The following is a 21295-nucleotide window of genomic DNA, read 5'->3' as shown; positions in this document are numbered from 1 at the left end:
TCTAGCCATTGGTGAATATTTGTTTACTTCACTTTCATTTTCCACTGTTAATATATTTATTGTATCTTCCTAGTACAGACGATTGTGGGAATTAGTTGTGTTGTATATGTTTTTTTAATATTTTATATCTGTATACAATGATTACTTCCTACAGGTATACATGTTTACTTTTCTCGCACCCTCATCCGAAAACACCACAGTACTAAATCCCTTTGCCGCATCCAATCAAGCCTTAGGAGTCATTATCACAATTTTCTTGGCCCAATCATGACACCTTGTGAATGCTTGTTTGAGGAAGGTATATTACGGTTCATATTAGATCATAATTATCATCATCTTAGATTTGAATGTATGCTCCTGGGACACTGTAGGTAGTGTCTATAGTAGCAGAGACAGTAAGTTGTATGCTAGTGAACTAACAGTTGAAATAAGGTAGCATAACATTTAGTGACATATCTTGAAAGTATTCATTTTGTAGATATTTCAGAGCACAAGTAGTGTAACTCCATTCAAGACAGTTGTGAGAAAAAAGCTGTTGGAGCACAAGCAAGAATTTGAAACTTAGGAGATACTTACTTCTAGCACTGAAATGTTGATACCTCACAGTTCTAAGTTATACATGCAACTCAGTTTCCACAAAAAGTGGAGTTATGCTAGTTGTGCTCTAAACCCCTTATTCCTTTATTGCTCTTTCTCAATTACAACCATGCTTTGTCCAGACCATGGTTGAATAGAAATGTGACACGAAAATGTAAAGTTGTGCTCCAGATTTGGTTTTACCATATAATTTTAAAATATGACCATGACATATATTTTTTAATTGGAAGTTACCAAAGATGTACAAGAGATGAAAAAGAACTTCTCCAAGTTTTCGGCATCACAGTCTTTGTTTAGTTCATGCATTTGCATATTGGAAGATAGGTTGCTGAACTGCACACTGATCGGGGCTTTATTGTGTGATAGACAAAATGATTTACTTTAATAAGAAATAGAAACAAAATGCAGTGCTCCATGCATACTAAATGATGATCTGATATTGATGGCCAGACTCATGGGAATGCTCCATGAACCCTCTTTAAGTGCGGTGCCTTTAACTGTTGAGTCTTCCATGAAGTGGCGGCTAACATGCCTGATGGTGGGATAGCTTTTGCCGGCATTTGGACCCACAGCTGTATGCTTACGTTGGCACTGGATGTGTCAGTGTTTCAGTATCCAGATAGCTGGTGTCCAGTTTGTGAAGTGTTAAGTTGTTAACAACTATTTTAGATTTGCCGGCAGACACACTCTCGCTTCTTAGTGTAATAGCCGCCACTGCACGGAAGACTCGGGCCATGAAAGGCACTGTAGTATCTATGAGAAGAACAAAAAGACTAACACAAAAATGTACGTTAAGGCCGATCCACACGCTACGTCTTCAAGTACATCTTGTTGTACATTTTGTCCTACTCAGTTCCGTGCAGTCCATCATGGAGGAAGTGCAATTTTCGCAGATTGTCTTCCAAAAAGAAGGCAAATTAAACATTGTCTTCCAAAAAGAAGGCAAATTAAACATTTTATGAGGCTGCGGCCCGGGTGCCCACCCAGCATCGAATATCATGGGGGGGGGGGGGGGTAAAGGCAGTCAGGAGCATGATGCTGATCACATCACCCGCACTCACGACTGGATCAAGAAAGTGTGGGGCATTACCCCCACACACCCTATATGCCTTCATGGCATGGTGCTATGCAGAGGGGAGCACTTTACCTTTTTTTATGAGCACGAGATGTTCAGGATCGTACTGGCACTGGCTACTGAAAATGCACCAATTTTCTCACGTGACGTTACTTCATGAAATGTGTTGTGAGAAACGTTATGCTTATTTACTTATCACCTATGTCCTCTTATAAATATGTGAATAAATAAACCTTCATTGTAAATGTATATTATATTAGCACTACCTAAAATACTATTCCAATAGCTCACTAAGATTAGTTTCCCTAATTCCCTAGAATACTTTACAATGTTCAAAAATCAAAAGTTAACATAAATACCCTTTCTTGATTTCTCTTATGACAAATGTATTTACAATTCAGTTTCCTTAAAAAATATTTCTATTATAAATAATAAATAAATCACAATGTCCAAGTTATTTATATTTTCATTACTTTATGCCACTCTTTTACCTCTTGGATGAGAATGTATGATGAAGTGATTAAATGCTGATGGGACCAACACAGTGATATACACGAACATGACCATGGTTCAAACTTGGGACATCTGGCTGTCTGGAGCATTACTCTGACAGTATTGCCATGGGAAGAGGGGAAGTTAATTATTAAAAAGCACTGCCTGCGGGGTTGAAAAAAGTACTACCTTGCAGTGGCTAGCGTTATAGTATGTCCGTACACCCGGCGTTCCCAGATTTAAAATTTCAAAAATGCATAAATGCTGTGAATATAAAGTAAAATGTGTCTAATTTCATACATGTTTGACCTTCATGGCATTATAATAGCTATTTTTCACGATCCGCTTGCAACGCTCCACTAACAACACTCATTCTAGCATTTTTTTTTCAATGCCTTTCCTGGCCAGACGCCAAGCAGGTTCGGCGTAAAGGACTCTATATTCCTTGCTGCCTTTCTGGAGGGAAAGCTTGGATCTCTACAGCATGCGTGCAAATGCTCTCTCGTACGCCAGCGTATGGAGCAGAGGTCTACCATGATTGGTTCATGTGACCCTTCCTGCCTTCAGAAGCAGACAACAGCGGTAGAATTCCTACTCGGTTTTTCGCGCTCGTGTCACTCGTGCTATGTGATGCTACAATACGCAATATTGACTGACGTAACTTTACAAACCCAAATATACCACTTCTTAATGGCCACTGCATTGTATAATTTATTTGCACGAACAGCGATGTGCATTAAAAACTAAAAGATCAACACAGGTTTTGTCAAATAAGTTGGTGAAGTCCTCGTGGTAGAAGTTCAGCCTGTGGCTGCTCTACCACTTAACCACCACTTAACCCGCAAAACTATTTTTTTATTATTATCATTAGTATCTAACTGCTTAATATTGTGTCAATGGAAGTGTTTAGCATTCATTTGAAAAAACTCTTAACATCGAATGGTCTCTGGACAAAATTATTTTAAAATGTTTATCAACATTCTCAAGATGTAATAAACAGTGGTGTGAATTACTAATGAGCACTGTTACGTCAGTTGAGTGTACGATAGTTGGATCATCCACCCACCTCCATGTCAGAGTGTTTTGCACAGCGCGCAAGATGACAGAGGTCATTGGTTCGAATCCCGGCATGAGCACGGGTGTTCTTTGCGAGTGTCCCTTCTTCAATATCATCACTCATATTCATATTCGCGATTAACCAAAAGTGGTAGAAAAGCGAAGTAAAATAAACCATATCATCAGTAGTTGGATCATCCACAACAATGACGTCTACTGTTGTGCAGAGGCGCTTGTAATTCAGGTAGGTTTTTAATGGCTTGCGTCATGCAGCAAGGTATTAAAAAAGTTATAAAACACCAGAGTTCAAAACATTTGTGGCATAGTGAGGCATCTACTTTTCTAGCAAAAACATGCATGGATGATGTTTTATTGAAAACCCAGCTGACTTTAGGCAAATAAAAAATACCTGTGGCGACTAATACCATAAGTACAGAATTAAGCAAGAAAGGGCCGACCCTTCCTTCGAACTTGGTGTTCCCACTTGAAATTTCCATGCTACACCACTGCTACCTTGTTACCATTTGTGGTTTGGCTTATTTTGCTTCATAATTTTTGGCTAATTGCGAAGATGGGGATGAGTGATATATGATCAAATTGATGGACACTCACAAACACCCATGCCCGGATTCGAACTTGGGACCTCTTGCATCATAGCACAAGGTGATAACCACTCTGCCACAGACACTAAGATAGGGTAATCCGGCCTGAACCTATAATTGAAAGTGGAATTCGAACCGCTGTTTGATGCGCCCCTAAACAGAGATTGAACTCGGGGCCCCTTGATTGCATGGCGACAGAGTTATCATGGCATCATCACAGACTTCATCAGTTCAAGAAATTCAACATTCAATCTGATTGTTACGATTAGCGTGGAAAGGCAGAAAACAATTTGTAGTTTCTTGATCAGTCAAAAATCCAAATAAATTCAAATACCTTAACATTGGCTTGTAAACATCATCATCCCCAGCGCCAGAATGAACTGTTTGGCTTTTTCACTTTGGCCAACTCTTTTCGGTAAACATTCCTCATGGAATTGATTTTCCTTACTACTGTATTTCTGTTCGCTGAAGCGTCAACCTCTTTGTATTTTTATATTATGCTTCCATAGGTCTGATTCTTCTTGTCCTGGTCACTGTAGTTCTTTGAATTTAGTCGCTACAAACGCGGAAATTTCTTGCAGAGTTCAATGAACTCTGCTAAAACTCGCGTGAACATTAACGAAGATTTTTCATTGTTGTACAAAAACAAATTTATGAAGAAAAAAAGAGATCAAGATTTCGAACTCCGGTAATAGTGTTTGATCATTAGGGTCGAAGGAAAACAGCAACAAGAGGACAAAAGACTAAGAGGAGCATCCACACGCACAGACTTGCTTGCGCAGACCTTTGAGGTATGCGAACATCTTTCCTCTTGGGCTCAGTCTTTGGTTGACAATTTCTGCATGTGCGCAGTTATAAAATTTGCACAGTCTTCCGGTCCACACGCTATGTCTTGCATGCACAAGCAAGACTTAGCATGTGGACTGGCCAATAAGACAATTCACAGGTACTTCTTTACTTGAAGTAATGTTGATGATTCAAGACATGAAGTATATTATTTTTTTTATAGAATAATAGAATTACAGATTAATACATTACATAGAAAAAGTTTTTTTATTTTTTTTTTATTCAGAGAAGAAAACCAAGTATGCAAGTTTCAAGATATCAAACTGACTTCTTTTAAATGTCTGCAAATCCTACAGTGTTCTTTTGACCTCATTCCCCTTGCTTGTATTTCCAATTCTCCATTCTAGTTGATTTGATGATATGCTTATAGTTGGCTATTCAAATGCAGCTTGTATGACAAGTAGTTAATATGTTTTTCATTAATGTACTTTTAGTAATTAAGGTAACTTTTATTTTTGTCCTTTTTTTCCTTTATTGATATAAAGTTTCACAAATAACTTTTGAGATCTCATAGTTTAATAATAATATGATTAATATAAGTCATAAGCGAGTTACTAAAGTTATATCCACGAAAATTACTTGTAAATGTTCTATTAATTTCGGTGGCCTCTGCCACCATCCACTTGGGAACTTGATGCTTTGCTGTTGAATTGACTTCCGGTTCCTGTTGTTTCCTCGCTTACCGCTAGGGGCGCTGGTGTAGCCATTTAGTCTCCTGCACGTGATGGGTTTGAGTTGTTGTAATAGCAGGAGCCAAACCACTGTCGATATTCAACTCGTGCGGAAAGTGCATAATTGCATGTGTCTCTTTTGATTTTGTGTTAATTAGGGTGTGCGATGTATGCCTAACTGAAACTTTTTGGATCCTGTGTTTGTTAAACTTGAGGTACCTTGCTAGTCCGGTAGTGGGTTGGGATTTTTTTTGCATCCGTTAAGTGCTGTTGTATATGCTTGTTGACAGATCTGATGGATCTGCCAATGTAATGTGAGTCGCACTCACACTGGGTGCCATATACACCTGGGTTGTCTATTGGTGAAAGGAAAGATATCTTGTGTTTGCTTAGGGCACTGGCTATTTTATTCACTGGTTTGTGTGCGAGTTTGATGTCCTACAGTTTCAGGGTCTTGGCTAGGTGGTTGGATGTTGTCTGATGGTAAGGGAAGGCAATCCATTTAGTTTTATTGCTGTTGGCTGGGTAGTGTTGGTTAGGTTTTAGTACTTACATTTCAGCTTTGCTGCACAATGTAGAGAGTTGTAATGTGTATTCATTTTGAAGTCTATGTCTGTAACCATGGTAACTTCTTCCTTCAAATCTTCTTCACTTGAACAGTGTGAGAAAGCTCTTCAGTAGAAGTTAAGCCATACATCAGCTTTATGTTGGGGTGGGTGGTTGGAAAGGGAGTGGATATATTGGTTCCCTGCCCCTGGTTTTCTACAGACCGTGGTGGTGAATTAGTTGCCCCTCCTTTTGATGTGTAGATCTAGGAAGTTAATGATGCCTTGGTTTTCCCGTTCTATTGTATATTTCAACCTGGGTGCCGAATTTCTGTGTGTTTGTCCACAATGACAGCTGTAAGAGCTCGCTGTTGAGCATTGTACATGACGTTTTTCATTTATAGCTGTTCACCTGTACTTTCCACTGAATGAACTTTGGGAAGACATCACATGTTTTGCATACTTTGAGGAAACTAATGTCCATTCGTCAAACCAACAGTTTGCGTTCGTTCCTGGCAGATATGGAGATGGCACTATTGTCGTTTACAAAAACAAAGAGGAAATAGATCTACTTATGGAAAAACTTAGCGACATTCACCACAGGTTGAAATTTACAATAGAACGGGAAAACCAAGGCATCATTAACTTCCTAGATCTACCCATCAAAAGGAGGAGCAACAAATTCACCACCATGGTCTATAGAAAACCAGGAGAAGGGAACCAATATATCCACTCCCTTTCCAACCACCCACCCAAACATAAAGCTAATGTATGGCTTAAGAGCCATTATTTTGAAATTCGAACAAAAAAAAGGGATATTTGGATAGTTGTATTTTTTGATTTGCTTGATTTTTTTATATGTTGAAGTAGGTCATGAGAAATTAATATTGTGCAATTTTGAGACCTTGAAAAATTTTTCCGTCCCCTGTAGAAAATGTCAAAGTTCACGGTCAAACTACCTATTTTTCATGAAAAGTGAAACTTGGGTAAGTTCAGAGTGCTGTATCTTTGGAAGTCAACAACATCCCAAACTTTTGTTTTGATATACTGTTAACATAAGACTGTTTGCTTATATACATTCAATTGTTTGGATTGGACATTGTTGCTTTCCATTGTTATGCAGCTACAAAGAGGATCCAAAATGCAGTTTTTCCCTGGTTTTGGCCCTTAATATCTTGGTTAAGCAACACTACCCCAAAGATTTGTTTACTGGGCATTGAAGCTCACTACTGGGACAAGCTACCTGATATAGCACATTACTGGGATATTGATGCTGTAAGCAGATATAACCCTTGAATACTCAAAAATTGAGAAACCCGCATCTTTAGAATTAGGCCTATCTCAAAACAGCATCAAGGTAAAAATACACTAAGTATGCCAACTTGTAGGTGAATATATGTACTAACAACAGGAAATGAAAAAAAACTTTGGGGCCTCGTCCCATTTTCCTGAAAATAATTTTTAAAATATTAGGGGGGGGGCTATACATTGTTTAGTAGGCAGCCATCTATTTGCCACCTTTTCCTGCCTTTGACATTCTTTTTACTGGGCCAAAGGGAGGTTATTATCCCACCCCCCCCTCTTTATGCCTGCCACTGTCCATATTGCAATAAGAGTATACTTGTAAAAGATTCTATATTATTGTACCAAATAAAACATTACTTTCTTGTTATACATAACTTGAGATTCCCAGAATAAACCAATTTCAATTCATGTGGGCTTAAGAGTGGACCTTCCTGGTCAGGGTTCCCGGGTTCGAATTCCGGTCTGGGGATGATTGATTGTTCTTTCTGAGTGTCACTTCATTGATATCATATCATCACTCACCCTCTTTGCCATGATTAGTAAAAAGTGACAGAAAGGTGATGTAAAATAACCCAATATCAGGCAATAAATCTCAAATAGGCTTAGGAAAAGTAGGTTTAGGATATTTCCATCATCTTTAGTATTGTTCCTGCAAATAACCAACGTGTTTTTTTTATCATCATGGCAATTCCATTAAAGAAATTTTGAAACATCAGACACAAATTTATATTTTCAGGTGCTTCACCTTTCAAGCATAATGGGGTATTCCAGATTTGCTTGGTTTTCTTTGAATTGTGGTGAGGACAAGCCTTCAAAAAGTGATCAGTTCTCCCATCTGACAGAACTAGATGAAGAGACTTACAACAAGCATTCTAGAAAAGCATGCAACCATCTTGATGTGGACATTCAAGCAGTGCTTTAAGTTAAGAGGATGCAGAGGATGGTATTCCCCAGTTTGCAAAAGTTTTGCTGCCTACCAACGCGTTGGTGACACTCAGAAACAATCAATTCTCCCCAGACCGGAATTCGAACCCGGGACCCCTGGCATTGTGGATTGCTATTGTAACCACTCCATCACGAAGGTCTGCTCTTAAGCCCGCCTGAATTGAAATTGGTCTATTCTGGGAATCTTAAGTTATGTATAACAAGAAAGTTATGTTTTATTTGGTACAATAATATAGAATTGTTTACAAATATACTCTTATTGCAATATAGACAGTGGCATGCATAAAGGGGGGGATAATAACCCCCCTTTGGCCCAGTAAAAAGAATGTCGAAGGCAGGAAAAGGTGGCAAATAGATGACTGCCTACTAAACAATGTATAGCCCCCCCCCCCCCCCTTTCGAAAGTCCTTGGTATGCCACTGTGTATATAGAGCTTTGTTTTTAAGCCCACTTTATTCACAGAAAAGCTAATCGGGACTGGGGACTTGCAGTTTAAAGTGGGATCCGAACAACTTGCACCTCAACCTTGCATCAAACCCGGAACCCCTTGATTACAAGGATGCGACATTCCCACTATTCTATCTATCAAAGAAAGAAAAACAAAAACTGTCGCACAACTTGTCAAGACATGGGCTGTTCCATTTGCAACAAAGAAAAGTAGGAGAAAGGTCTGTTCCACTTTCTGATAGGGGAGGAAATGTGATAATTTACATTGACATTTCCTAATATTTAAAAAATTATTTTCTCAAATTGGAGGAGGCCCCAAAGTTTTTTCATTTCCTGTTGTTAGTACATATATTCTCCTACAAGTTGGCATACTTAGTGTATTTTTACCTTGATGCTGTTTTGAGGTAGGCCTAATTTTAAAGATGCAGATTTCGCAATTTTTGAGTATTCAAGGGTTATATCTGCTTACAGCATCAATATCCCAGTAATGTGCTATATCAGGTAGCTTGTCCCAGTAGTGAGCTTCAATGCCCAGTAAACAAATCTTTGGGGTAGTGTTGCTTAACCAAGATATTAAGGGCCAAAACCAGGGAAAAACTGCATTTTGGATCCTCTTTGTAGCTGCATAACAATGGAAAGCAACAATGTCCAATCCAAACAATTGAATGTATATAAGCAAACAGTCTTATGTTAACAGTATATCAAAACAAAAGTTTGGGATGTTGTTGACTTCCAAAGATACAGCACTCTGAACTTACCCAAGTTTCACTTTTCATGAAAAATAGGTAGTTTGACCGTGAACTTTGACATTTTCTACAGGGGACGGAAAAATTTTTCAAGGTCTCAAAATTGCACAATATTAATTTCTCATGACCTACTTCAACATATAAAAAAATCAAGCAAATCAAAAAATACAACTATCCAAATATCCCTTTTTTTTGTTCGAATTTCAAAATAATGGCTCTTAAGCCATACATTAGCTTTATGTTTGGGTGGGTGGTTGGAAAGGGAGTGGATATATTGGTTCCCTTCTCCTGGTTTTCTATAGACCATGGTGGTGAATTTGTTGCTCCTCCTTTTGATGGGTAGATCTAGGAAGTTAATGATGCCTTGGTTTTCCCGTTCTATTGTAAATTTCAACCTGTGGTGAATGTCGCTAAGTTTTTCCATAAGTAGATCTATTTCCTCTTTGTTTTTGTAAACGACAATAGTGCCATCTCCATATCTGCCAGGAACGAACGCAAACTGTTGGTTTGACGAATGGACATTAGTTTCCTCAAAGTATGCAAAACATGTGATGTCTTCCCAAAGTTCATTCAGTGGAAAGTACAGGTGAACAGCTATAAATGAAAAACGTCATGTACAATGCTCAACAGCGAGCTCTTACAGCTGTCATTGTGGACAAACACACAGAAATTCGGCACCCAGGTTGAAATATACAATAGAACGGGAAAACCAAGGCATCATTAACTTCCTAGATCTACACATCAAAAGGAGGGGGGTGTAAGGGGTGACCTTCCACGTAGGCGCCCAAAAGTCAACCTCACTTCCACATAGTGCACCCTGGAGTAAAGACTAACGAGGCTCTGGCGACTGGCACTATGGCCAGTATAATTTTGTGTGTGTTGTCTGGTTTGTTGTCCTTGTGTGTGCTGAGTGCCCGTTTACGGCCTCAGCTTTTAACAGAAGTCAGAACATTTTAAATTTTTTAGTTATGCAACGTTAGAGTTGTTATTTGTAATGATAAGAGGCTGGCCCCCGTATAATGTGACGGGAGCAAAATAGCCTAAGTGCTGACGCTCCCACAATTTTAAAATCAAATTCAAATTCAAAAGGAGGGGCAACTAATTCACCACCACGGTCTGTAGAAAACCAGGGGCAGGGAACCAATATATCCACTCCCTTTCCAACCACCCACCCCAACATAAAGCTGATGTATGGCTTAACTTCTACTGAAGAGCTTTCTCGCACTGTTCAAGTGAAGAAGATTTGAAGGAAGAAGTTACCATGGTTACAGACATAGACTTCAAAATGAATACACATTACAACTCTCTACATTGTGCAGCAAAGCTGAAATGTAAGTACTAAAACCTAACCAACACCACCCAGCCAACAGCAATAAAACTAAATGGATTGCCTTCCCTTACCATCAGACAACATCCAACCACCTAGCCAAGACCCTGAAACTGTAGGACATCAAACTCGCACACAAACCAGTGAATAAAATAGCCAGTGCCCTAAGCAAACACAAGATATCTTTCCTTTCACCAATAGACAACCCAGGTGTATATGGCACCCAGTGTGAGTGCGACTCACATTACATTGGCAGATCCATCAGATCTGTCAACAAGCATATACAACAGCACTTAACGGATGCAAAAAAAATCCCAACCCACTACCGGACTAGCAAGGCACCTCAAGTTCAACAAACACAAGATCCAAAAAGTTTCAGTTAGGCATACATCGCACACCCTAATTAACACAAAATCAAAAGAGACACATGCAATTATGCACTTTCCGCACGAGTTGAATATCGACAGTGGTTTGGCTCCTGCTATTACAACAACTCAAACCCATCACGTGCAGGAGACTAAATGGCTACACCAGCGCCCCTAGCGGTAAGCGAGGAAACAACAGGAACCGGAAGTCAATTCAACAGCAAAGCATCAAGTTCCCAAGTGTTTGGTGGCAGAGGGCACCGTAATTAATAGAACATTTAAAAGTAATTTTTGTGGATGTAACTTTAGTAACTTGCTTACGTCTTATATTATCAACTGCATTGTTTATTCCCCATTAAATGAATATGATTAAATTTATGACTTAGATGTGACAAATTGTAAATAATCATGTCAATTTTTTGTTCATTTGAATAAAGTAAAAATGCAGAGGACAGTTTCTTCATTATTCAAAATTTCAATTCTATTGTATTGAACTAAACTAATGCTTATATCTATTAATTTCAGGAAGTCTCGATTTGGAAGAATGGGGGAAATTTCTGCACACAAAGAACAAAATATATACTGACTTCAATGAAATTAGAGACGAAATTCAAAATGAAACTGATCGAATGGCTGGTAGGAATAAAGGCATTTGTCCAGATCCAATCAGCCTTAAAATATATTCAACCAAAGTCGTTAATTTGACATTGGTTGACTTACCAGGCATTACCAAGGTAAGACTAGTGTTAACTTTGAGCGAAGAATACCCTTTGTGCAGAAGCCTCTTAAAAAAGGGGGGGTATCAAGCATGTGCTTCTTAAGTGTGTATGGTGATAAACCAAAAAAGTGAAAGATGACAATTGTTTACTTTAAAGAGTTTCTGATCATTTTTTCTTTTTTTAAAAAAAGAATTGTGCTCTTGGAAATGAAATTTTGAAATACCCTTTGCATTGATCAAAGTTGAAAGAATACTTAAATTGATGGGGGGGGGGGGGGGGTGCTGTGACCACCACAATAATCCAAAGTGATGGAAATATTCTAAAATGTAATTATTACTATTATGTACGAGATGTTACATTAAGTAAAATGTAAAAAACAAGTTTAAAAAATCTTCCCAGAAATCAGTGAGAAGTGTCTGTGCATGTCCAACTAATTAATGAATTAATCAAAGAAGCTTATGAAATTTGGTGCAAAGTTTACACCTGCATGCTGAGATTTGTCCATGAAAGCATAATATGGAAACAGGAAATTTATATCAGAAGAGAATAAGAGAAAATTAATGAGAAAATATTAAAATTAGATATAGACATCAAATGTAACAAAAAAAGGGGTTGGCATAAACAACATTGTAAATTTAACAAAAATCGTCGATCTTAGTGATACTGAATACTTCTGAATAAGTGTGCGGAGTGCCAAAAGATATGATCTTAAAGAACAATTTATGTAGTTGTAAGTATTGATAATGCAGCTAATTAGGTTGAGGAAAATTCTTGTGTGTTTTTTTAGGGAAGGAAAGTAAGCATTTGAATGGTGTGTGTCAGACACATGTTGCCAGTTAAGTGAGATGTCAACCAAGTTTAAGGCAATCATCTTATTAGCACATCTAATAGACAAAATGCCAATTAGATTTTTAACTGTTTGTATGCAGACTGTGTCTTTTTTCAACATATTGTAATAAAGATGAAGTTTTCTCTGGGATATCAGCCAGTTTATTTCCAGATAGGCTTCTGAGCTTTCGAGAGCTAATGTCACTCTCATCTTCAAGGATTGAAAGCTCGGAAGCCTATCCAGAAATAAACTGGCTGATATCCTGAGAAAAAATTCTTCACCATTCGCTGCCAGGAAAACTTCAAGAATTACTTCATATTATAATAAAGTTATGTAATCCATTTATAAATTGTACTATTTTTGACCTTTCATAAACATTTGAAATTTTTGAATGTTCTTATGCAAATTTGGTTTTATTTCATAAATTAATATCTGCAGGTCCCAGTTGGTGATCAACCAGAAGATATTGAAATGCAGATAAGAGAATTAGTCTTACAATATATCAGCAATCCAAATTCTATAATTCTGGCGGTTGTTACAGCAAATACGGACATGGCAACAAGTGAAAGTTTAAAAATAGCAAAAGAAGTTGATCCGGATGGAAGGAGGACATTGGCAGTGGTAACTAAACTGGATTTGATGGATGCAGGTTTGTATTAAGTTTTCTGCTATGGCTGAACCATTATCAATGCCAGTGGTATTGATTTCAGAAAGTATCTGTTGGATATGCCGTGCAATTCTTTCGCAGAGTCTAATTATCCTGGAAGTTATGCAAAGTTTGAAGTTTCCATTAATATTGTACCAATATTATATGAAAAAACTGTATTTCTTGATTACGTAACAGGTATTCACATTTGGGAAATGAGAGACATGGTAGTTAATAAATATAGAAAACCTTAGTGCTCACTTTTTTCCATGAAGCTGTTTTCTGAAGTCCTATTATTTTTTGTCTCCACTGCCACCATCCTCTATAGTTTTTAGTTCTTGGCTGCTGCTAGGTGCACTGTTGTGATTTGCCTGCCTGTCAGTTTCATCTGCTATTGCCCGGTGTTAACTGCTGCAGTAGGGGAATCCATGTGTGGTGTGCTTGTCCGCTATCAATGTTTAGCTCATGTGGGAAGTTCATGATGGCTTACACTAACGTTATAAACCTCCACCCACTGAAACCTGAAAGAAAGAAGAAAAAACTACTAGCCGAGTGGAAACTTAAGCAGCTGATCAAAATGTCATGTTGAGTTGATAAGGAGGATGCCCTAACAAACTACAGTCAAACCCCGATTTTACATTCCCGCTTAATATGTTCAGCCATCCAGGTCCCGTCAAAAAGCTATGTTAAATAATAGGTCATTCACCTTGATTTTATGTTTGCTCTAACTCCAGTTTCCCGCTTTATACTTTTTCCAAGGAGTGCTGTTGTGGTAAAATTTGCCCGAAGGCTGGTCTGTTGGCCAGGCAACTTTTCCCTCCTTTTCCTTGCTTTCGCAGCTGTTTCGTTCACCCTGCAACCTTAAACTTCCAGATGTTAGGTTTATCATGCGAGAGTAGGGAGTGAAGGGGCATGATTCCATGCAGGAAGGGGGGAGGAGGAGGCACACAAGTTGCATTTGTCATACCTCCCTTGATGGACAGGAAGGTGTATTCCCCTTGAAAATTAAATGGGCCGTTCCTTCTGCCTCAGGATCAGACAACAAGTGCCCTGTTGCCAAACTGATTCTCGCTAAATGCTTCCTTCCCTAGAGTTTGAACACAATGTGTATGACCAAATGTGTTCACCCTGCCTCACCACAAAAACACAAATGGAAATTTGACAACAGGACTATCACCTATTGCTTCTTTGCCCACACATTTACGGAATCCTTCCTACTTGATGGGAAGGAAAAAGAGGGAGGGACTTGTTTCTAGAAACTTTTCCTTTCTTCTTATTTGCAGCGTTGGAAATGGAAAAAATAAGAAGGATTTGCCATATCCGATAATAACTGCATTTTTTGTTCAATGGGAAGTTGTGTAGATTCCTAAGGAAATACGATTGGATCTAGTTCGATATTTTTCATCTGAAGTTTTTTTACAAACACTATCATTTGGTAATCAGAATGAAGCTGAAAACACACAAGCTAAAGTGATTATATTCTTCTATGGGCAGATAGGGTGATATTTTACTCACAGACAGAAAAATATTCTTGTCAAATCAATTGTGTGTGTGGAGGGGGGAGGGTTCACATTGTATTCTTTTCCGTGAGGCAGAGAATGTTTTCTCTATTCATATTATGTGACTCGTGTGTTGTACAGTGACGAGGCCAGGAAAAATGAGTGAATAAACAAGGGGTGCAACAATATTTTCTGAGAGCAGCCAAATTTAGTACACATCTAAATGCCATTAAAATGTGTATTTGAGCCAAAATGTACTTTTTCTGATTTGCTGGGAGGCCGTGGTGGCTTAGTTGGTAAGGCATCTGACTGCCACGCTGGAGACCTGGATTCGATTCATCACTAAGCCCCGCGACAGGTTAAGTTTGCAGCAAGTTTTATGTATTAATCCATGCGAGAACGGCCCTCAGCTCCTCCTGTGCCAGTCTTGCCTCAACCGCCGAACAGTTCAATCACATACAGTGAGAAAACACCGCAGTATTGCAGCGGAACATTATTCTGCGGGCACGATTGGGGTTTATATATGCGAAAAATTGCTGCAAACTTAACCTGTCGCGGGGCTTAGTCTTGTAATTACTGACTTGTAGTGCCAAGTATTTCTGCCCCGATTTTCTTGCTCATGTCGAAGTGAGCCCCCCTTACTCGAGACATCTTAACCAATTAACATAACGGTGAAAAGTGATCCCCAGTCTCCTTTCCTCTGATGTCTAAAATTACGCAGTTGCTCTTGAACCTGAATACGCACATTCAACAAACACAGCGTATGGCAAGTAAAAAAATAAAAATATGCCCTTCTTTCCCCCACTTGAGCTCATTCTGCCATTGTGCACAACTATAAAGTAATTGGAGTATTCAGCCCTTTTCTCTTTCTTTAATGGCGGCCGTCGGATATCTTGCTCATATGTTGGAAGCATTGACATGACAGCATGGGAGAGCGTCTAATCAGTGATCCCCCCTTCCTTCTTTCTTTCTGCAACTTGGCCGGGAATGAGCACACTTCTGATAAGACTTGCTCAACTGCATTGGCATCGCTCCACCACCTGTTTATCTCCCCTTCCCCTCCCTCCCATTACAAACTGGTCAGAAGGGTATCTGCAAGCAGCAGGCAGCTGGCAACTGGCGTCAATGTTTTGTCTCCTGGCTCCAGAGCTAACACTCATCCAATCTGAAGAAAAGATAAATATCATTGCTTTGAATCTTGTCAACCCCTTCCCTACCTTTGGCCAGTATTTTTCTAAGAGAAAAAAATAACATGAAATGGAGGAGAAGATGGCAAAGTGAAGTCCAATTGTAACCTCTCAAAATGCGTAAGTTTGACAAAGCTTGTTTTGTGCACTTCATGCTGTTGGGCTGATTGGGACTGGATACGTATGCAGCTCAAAGTGGGGTCTGAACCATTCTGCACGTCTTCAGAACACTTTGATTACAGTATATAAAGATGCTTCACGTCCATCTATAAATGATCATCCCCCTCCAATTATCCGGGACTTCTAATTGGAGATCCTACACAATCAGATGCATAAACTGAACCTAATAGGCGACAGTTCGAAGCAGTCATCCACCATCTTTACCCTGGAAAGTGGATCCTCCATTAATCCGTCATTGACTTTCACAGCAGGTCTTGCTTTGTTCCTTAGAAATTCATAATCATACTTCTTTCCCATGTTAAATAATTTTTGACACAATATACCCCTAAAAAGTCAATTATGTAGTCATTTTTGCTATGGACACTTGAGTTTCACCCCTCCCACTCGTCAAGTCTACGTGGAGTAAATGAGATATTGTCAATTCAGTTTCTTTATAGAGATTTCTTAACGTATGCTTCCCCGCTTTTTAAGTTTTTTTATTTATGGGCCCCAGAAAAACGTAAAATCGGAGTTTGACTGTACTCCAGCTCTCTTCTTCTACAATCTCTTCTGGGTTTTCTAGATACGTTGGCATGTTTTGTCCAACCACTTGTTGCAACTTACATTTCGATAAGCCTATTAGTATATGTTCCCCTCATAAATTATAGTTTGTGTGCATGAAAATGTTTATTTCATTTATGTATGGTTATTTTTGGAATGTAATTACCTGACTCTGGAAGACTGCCACGATTTGATTCTGGATGGTAGACTGTGTTACAAAGTGTGAAGAACTTCCTTCAAGTTATCTGCAGCAATAGTAATTGACAAATGAAAGCAAGGGCAAGGAATGTGTCGTGAAATGTATCAATGGAAGGAAGGTTCTTGAATGATCTGTGTTAATTCGTCAAAAATAAGTAAATACACCAATTACATATATATTATACCCCAAGACCTCGACATACTCTTACTTTTTCATACGTGAGGGTTGCTATACTTCCCTGCTTTGTTGTCACATCGTGCAGATTTTCACATTAAAATTTTCAGGGGTGGGCATTTTTTTTTCTGTTGACAGGTGTACTTGTCAAACACAGCCCACATGCTCGTAGACACTACAATCAAGGAAACACATGCCATCATGCACTTCATGATAGGGGAAAAGCACACCGCACATGCATTCCTCTACTGCAGCAGTTAACATCGGGCAATAGTGGATGACAACAGTGCACCAAGGGGCAGCCAAAGAGCTAAAAGAGAAATAGAAGCATGCCAAGCAGTAGTGCAACAAGTCCCAATGAGGATGGTGGCAGTGGCCGCTAAAATTAATAGAACTAGTGGGTACCTGGAGGACACTCTGGGGGGTAAAGGTGGCCACGGGCATTGTGCTGATCACATCACCCCCACCTTCGGCCATGATCAAGAAAGTGTGTGGCCTAACTCCACACCCCCTATACGCCTTCATGGCATTGTGCAAAGCACAGGGGAGCACTTTATTTTACTTTATGAAAAACAGCTTTGCGTAAAATGTGAGTACCGAGGTTCTTTGTATTTATAATAGGTATTTTTATATTCTGATGTATTTTTTTAATATTTGTAGCAAGACTCTGGTAAATTGATGCTTGTAATTGGAGTGGAATACTCACCCACTAATATTAATCAATATTTTGAACTTTAATTGTTACAATTTTTAAGCATTGTTACCAGTGTCAGTTGCAGTATGGGTATCAGCTCAGCTTTAGTTTTTACTATTAATGTTTCTGTCATAGTTCGGCTGTGGCTTTTTGTCTCTCCTTTGGAATGAGTTTTCAGGAGGAGCAAAGGGTCATGCAGTAGCATTGTAACTCTCTTCCTTAACTTTGTTTCCATTCAAAAATATGCAAATGAGATATACATTTGAACTCCCAATTTTACATTCCACTTGCATTTACTATTTTCCACTCAATATGTTCAGTCAACTTTGTCCCATCAAAAGGCCATGTTAAATGAAATTATGTTTACCTCTATCTGACCATGCAACTTTGGCAAGTATATTACATAAATCCTTAGTAATGGACACCTCCCCAAACTTAAATGTAACAATAAACTATCGATTAATGTAAAAGTAAATAACATCCTCCCATTTCGACATCTAAAAATTAAAAAGTTTGGCAGAATCACTCTTCAGTTCACTTTATGCTGTTAGGCTAATTGGGTCTGGACATGCAGTTCAAAAGTGGAATTTGAACAACTGAACATATGCTTCCCCTAGAACCCCTTGATTAGTCTCTGCAGGAGATCATCCCTTTGATACCCAACATTAAGCAATCATCCCTGAGACTTCTACAGAGAGCACACAAAGTCCGTATACCCTATATTTTCATAGGTGATCATGTTTAATTTTTGCAGATGACTTTGGCACATGTCCTTCCACTGTCTCAAGGTCCTGTCCTCTATTGACACACTGCATTTTTAAGTTCATTGTATGAGAGTCATGGCAGATGGAAGTTCAAGCAGTGCTTGACACAAGTGATTACTAGGGGCATGCATATTTCGTTTTTGATGTAAAAACGAAATTTGATAAAACACATTGTAGTGTTAATTTTTCATGTTTTTGAAAGGTGTGAGATGCATTTTGTGACCATGTTTTGTCACGAAATAATGCGAAATTAACTGCAAAAAGCGAAATTAACTCTTAAACACGAAATTTACCATTTATATACCGACGCGACACTTTCTGAAGTCTGAAGTATCCTGTGAGTTATGCAATTCCCGGAAAATTGATTAATTCTGCTGTTAATATTGGAGAAGCAAAAATGGACTCCTTTACACAGAAACAAACTTAATACTCTTATAACTACATAAATGTGCTATTAGAAATGAAATGTTATTTCTATGGAATAAGTGTAGTTTTTCAATCAAATTTAGGATTATATTCACAATTTTAAAACCAAAATGCCTTTTTATATACCACTTTTCATCCAATTTTTCACCGCTATAACACCGATATTTCATTTTATTTACCGCTTTTGAACCCGAAATTGACTCAGTTTTTGTACCGAAATTTTGCTTTTTTATTTACCAAAAATATGTGCCTCTAGTGATTACACAATTAAGGAGCATTTGGTCGTGGCCAATGTGTCAGTTCATGAGTGTCCAATTAACAGCATATTGATAAGAAAAGAGTCATTGTGCAGTTTGAAAAGGCAGCACAAACAAAGAAGGCATTGTTGTTGCAATGGGAAAGGAAGGCAATGTTCATGACATGCTGAGAAGTGAAAGATCATCCACAAGGCTTAAACTTTGTGCACATGTGGCAGAATCTGTCCGATGATCCATGGTTATATCCATGCGAACATGTGCTACTGAGTTGGAAATACGTTCAACCTTTGTGATATGTGTTTGGACTTCGTGCAGACCCTATGAAACTAGTAAGAAATGTATGTAGAGTAAATGGAGGTAACTTACATTTAAATTTAACATTGAACAAGGTACATTTAAATTGCCGAACATTTCTCCAATCAGAGTAAGGGCTTGTACATTTTAATGCTCATTTCTCTTTCTGAACCTTGTTCTTACTCCACCGAGAGCAAGCATAAAACAGGTTTCCATATCCCTGAAGGTCATCTGTAGCATTCCTTTGATCTTTTGTCTTGCTATGTGTAGAGTGGATTTTATTGCAGCTTGCAATGCTGTTACATTACAGATCATTTAAAAGATGTCATCTTCCTTTCTGCACTGGAGGTGTTGTATATCTACTATCGATTTTTATCATTGATGTCATTTTTATGTCTTGATTCCATAATGTTTTTTCCCCATTGATAGGATAGAATACTTGTAGTACACTTCTGTTCACAGAAAGTGGCACACTCGTTTGAGTTAAAGATGAGCTTCAGAGCCAATTGAATGTGGCAGTACAGCCAGAGTAAAGGTTCGGGAAAACAGCACTCTGCAGTGTTGCTTACCACTAAAGTTTGTCACCAGATGCAGGGAATTTTATGACTTGCCGAGTGAAAAGAAATGGTCACAGGAAAGCCTTGCATTTTAATTATTAATGCAATCCAGTGTCCAAGTTTACAAGAGAATGGCGGGAAAAAATTCTTGAAAATATGTTCGAGATACTCAGTATCCCATAACTAATCTAAAAAAAAAAAAACACTACCTCAATCCCTTTGCTTGGGGAAAAGCTCATCTTTATTTGAAAGCAGAGTGGGGTGCATGGTGGTTCCATACCCTCTTTACCCACCTTAACGTAACAGCAATGTCGACATTCCCCAAGAAGACGCGGGTTCGAATTCCGACCCGAGCATGGGTGTTCTTTGAGAGTGTCCCTTCATCACTTTTCCCATATCATCATTTATCTTCTTCGTCGCAATTAACTAAAAGTGGAAGACAAGCGACGCTAACAAAAAATAAATCAAATTGGCATTCAGGATGTGGACGGGAGAAAATAAACAATCCAAGGCAATAATAATATCTATCACAGCCCGAATGACGTGACTTCAGGATCACTTTCGTTTCTTTCTCTTACGTATGCAAACTGCTTTTCTAGCTTGTAATTTGAACTTGAAAGTAGTTTAATAGAGCTCCCAAAATCAGTACAGGCTGGATGAATGTCTTCATATTTTCCTGAAAAATCACTCTTCTTTGTCAAATAGTTAGTTTAAAAATATAATTATGTATGTGCCATTGACTTATAAGATTCGTTGCCACATATCAGAATCTGCTATGTTGACAGAAGCTAGAGCACGAAGATTATTAGGGGTTGGAAACACTAACCTTGCTCAAAAGCACATCTTCATTAATATGCACACATAACATTAACTTATAGTCTAAGAGCAGTGTGTGCACAGCATAGAGACACTATAGCATGAAGCGTATTGCTTTCAAATTAATGTAATTAGAGAGAGGGTGCATTGAAAGTTTGGAACTGGACAGGTAAAAGTGCAATCTTCAGGAGAAATCACCCTAATTGAATGCTTTTTCACACTGCGGCTTGTGTCCATGTCGGTAAACTGACAGCTTCATAGGCTGAAATCCTAGGTTCGATTCCCCGTGTGGTCAAAGCATTTTTTTTTCCTTTTCTGCCAAATGGGTGCCACGAAAAGTATTTCACCGAGTCACGTCTTTTTACTTTGTTGTTGTTTGTTGTTCGTGTGGCAAAGAGAAAATAATTCTTGAAAGGTCATTCTTCAATCTGGTCACAAACTACTTGAGCTGGAGACATTGTTTGGGTGCAATGGCAACACCCAACCCTGCCTGTT

The 21295-nt window shown here is 38.6% G+C and overlaps 1 protein-coding gene across 1 annotated transcript in view; it reads left to right on the top strand.

The window, feature by feature from the left end:
- The window catches only part of LOC145983858 (dynamin-1-like protein), a 78539-nt gene that overhangs the window by 10005 nt on the left and 47239 nt on the right, over positions 1 to 21295 (top strand). Inside the window, 2 exon segments of the mRNA XM_083116916.1 lie at positions 11545 to 11753; positions 13006 to 13216. Coding sequence (XP_082973042.1) covers positions 11545 to 11753; positions 13006 to 13216 — 420 coding nt within the window.

This window comes from Lepisma saccharinum, chromosome 2 (assembly GCF_977018435.1).
Source record: "Lepisma saccharinum chromosome 2, izLepSacc3.1, whole genome shotgun sequence".
Classification (NCBI taxonomy): domain Eukaryota; kingdom Metazoa; phylum Arthropoda; class Insecta; order Zygentoma; family Lepismatidae; genus Lepisma; species Lepisma saccharinum.
This window is presented reverse-complemented; position numbering and strand designations above follow the sequence as displayed.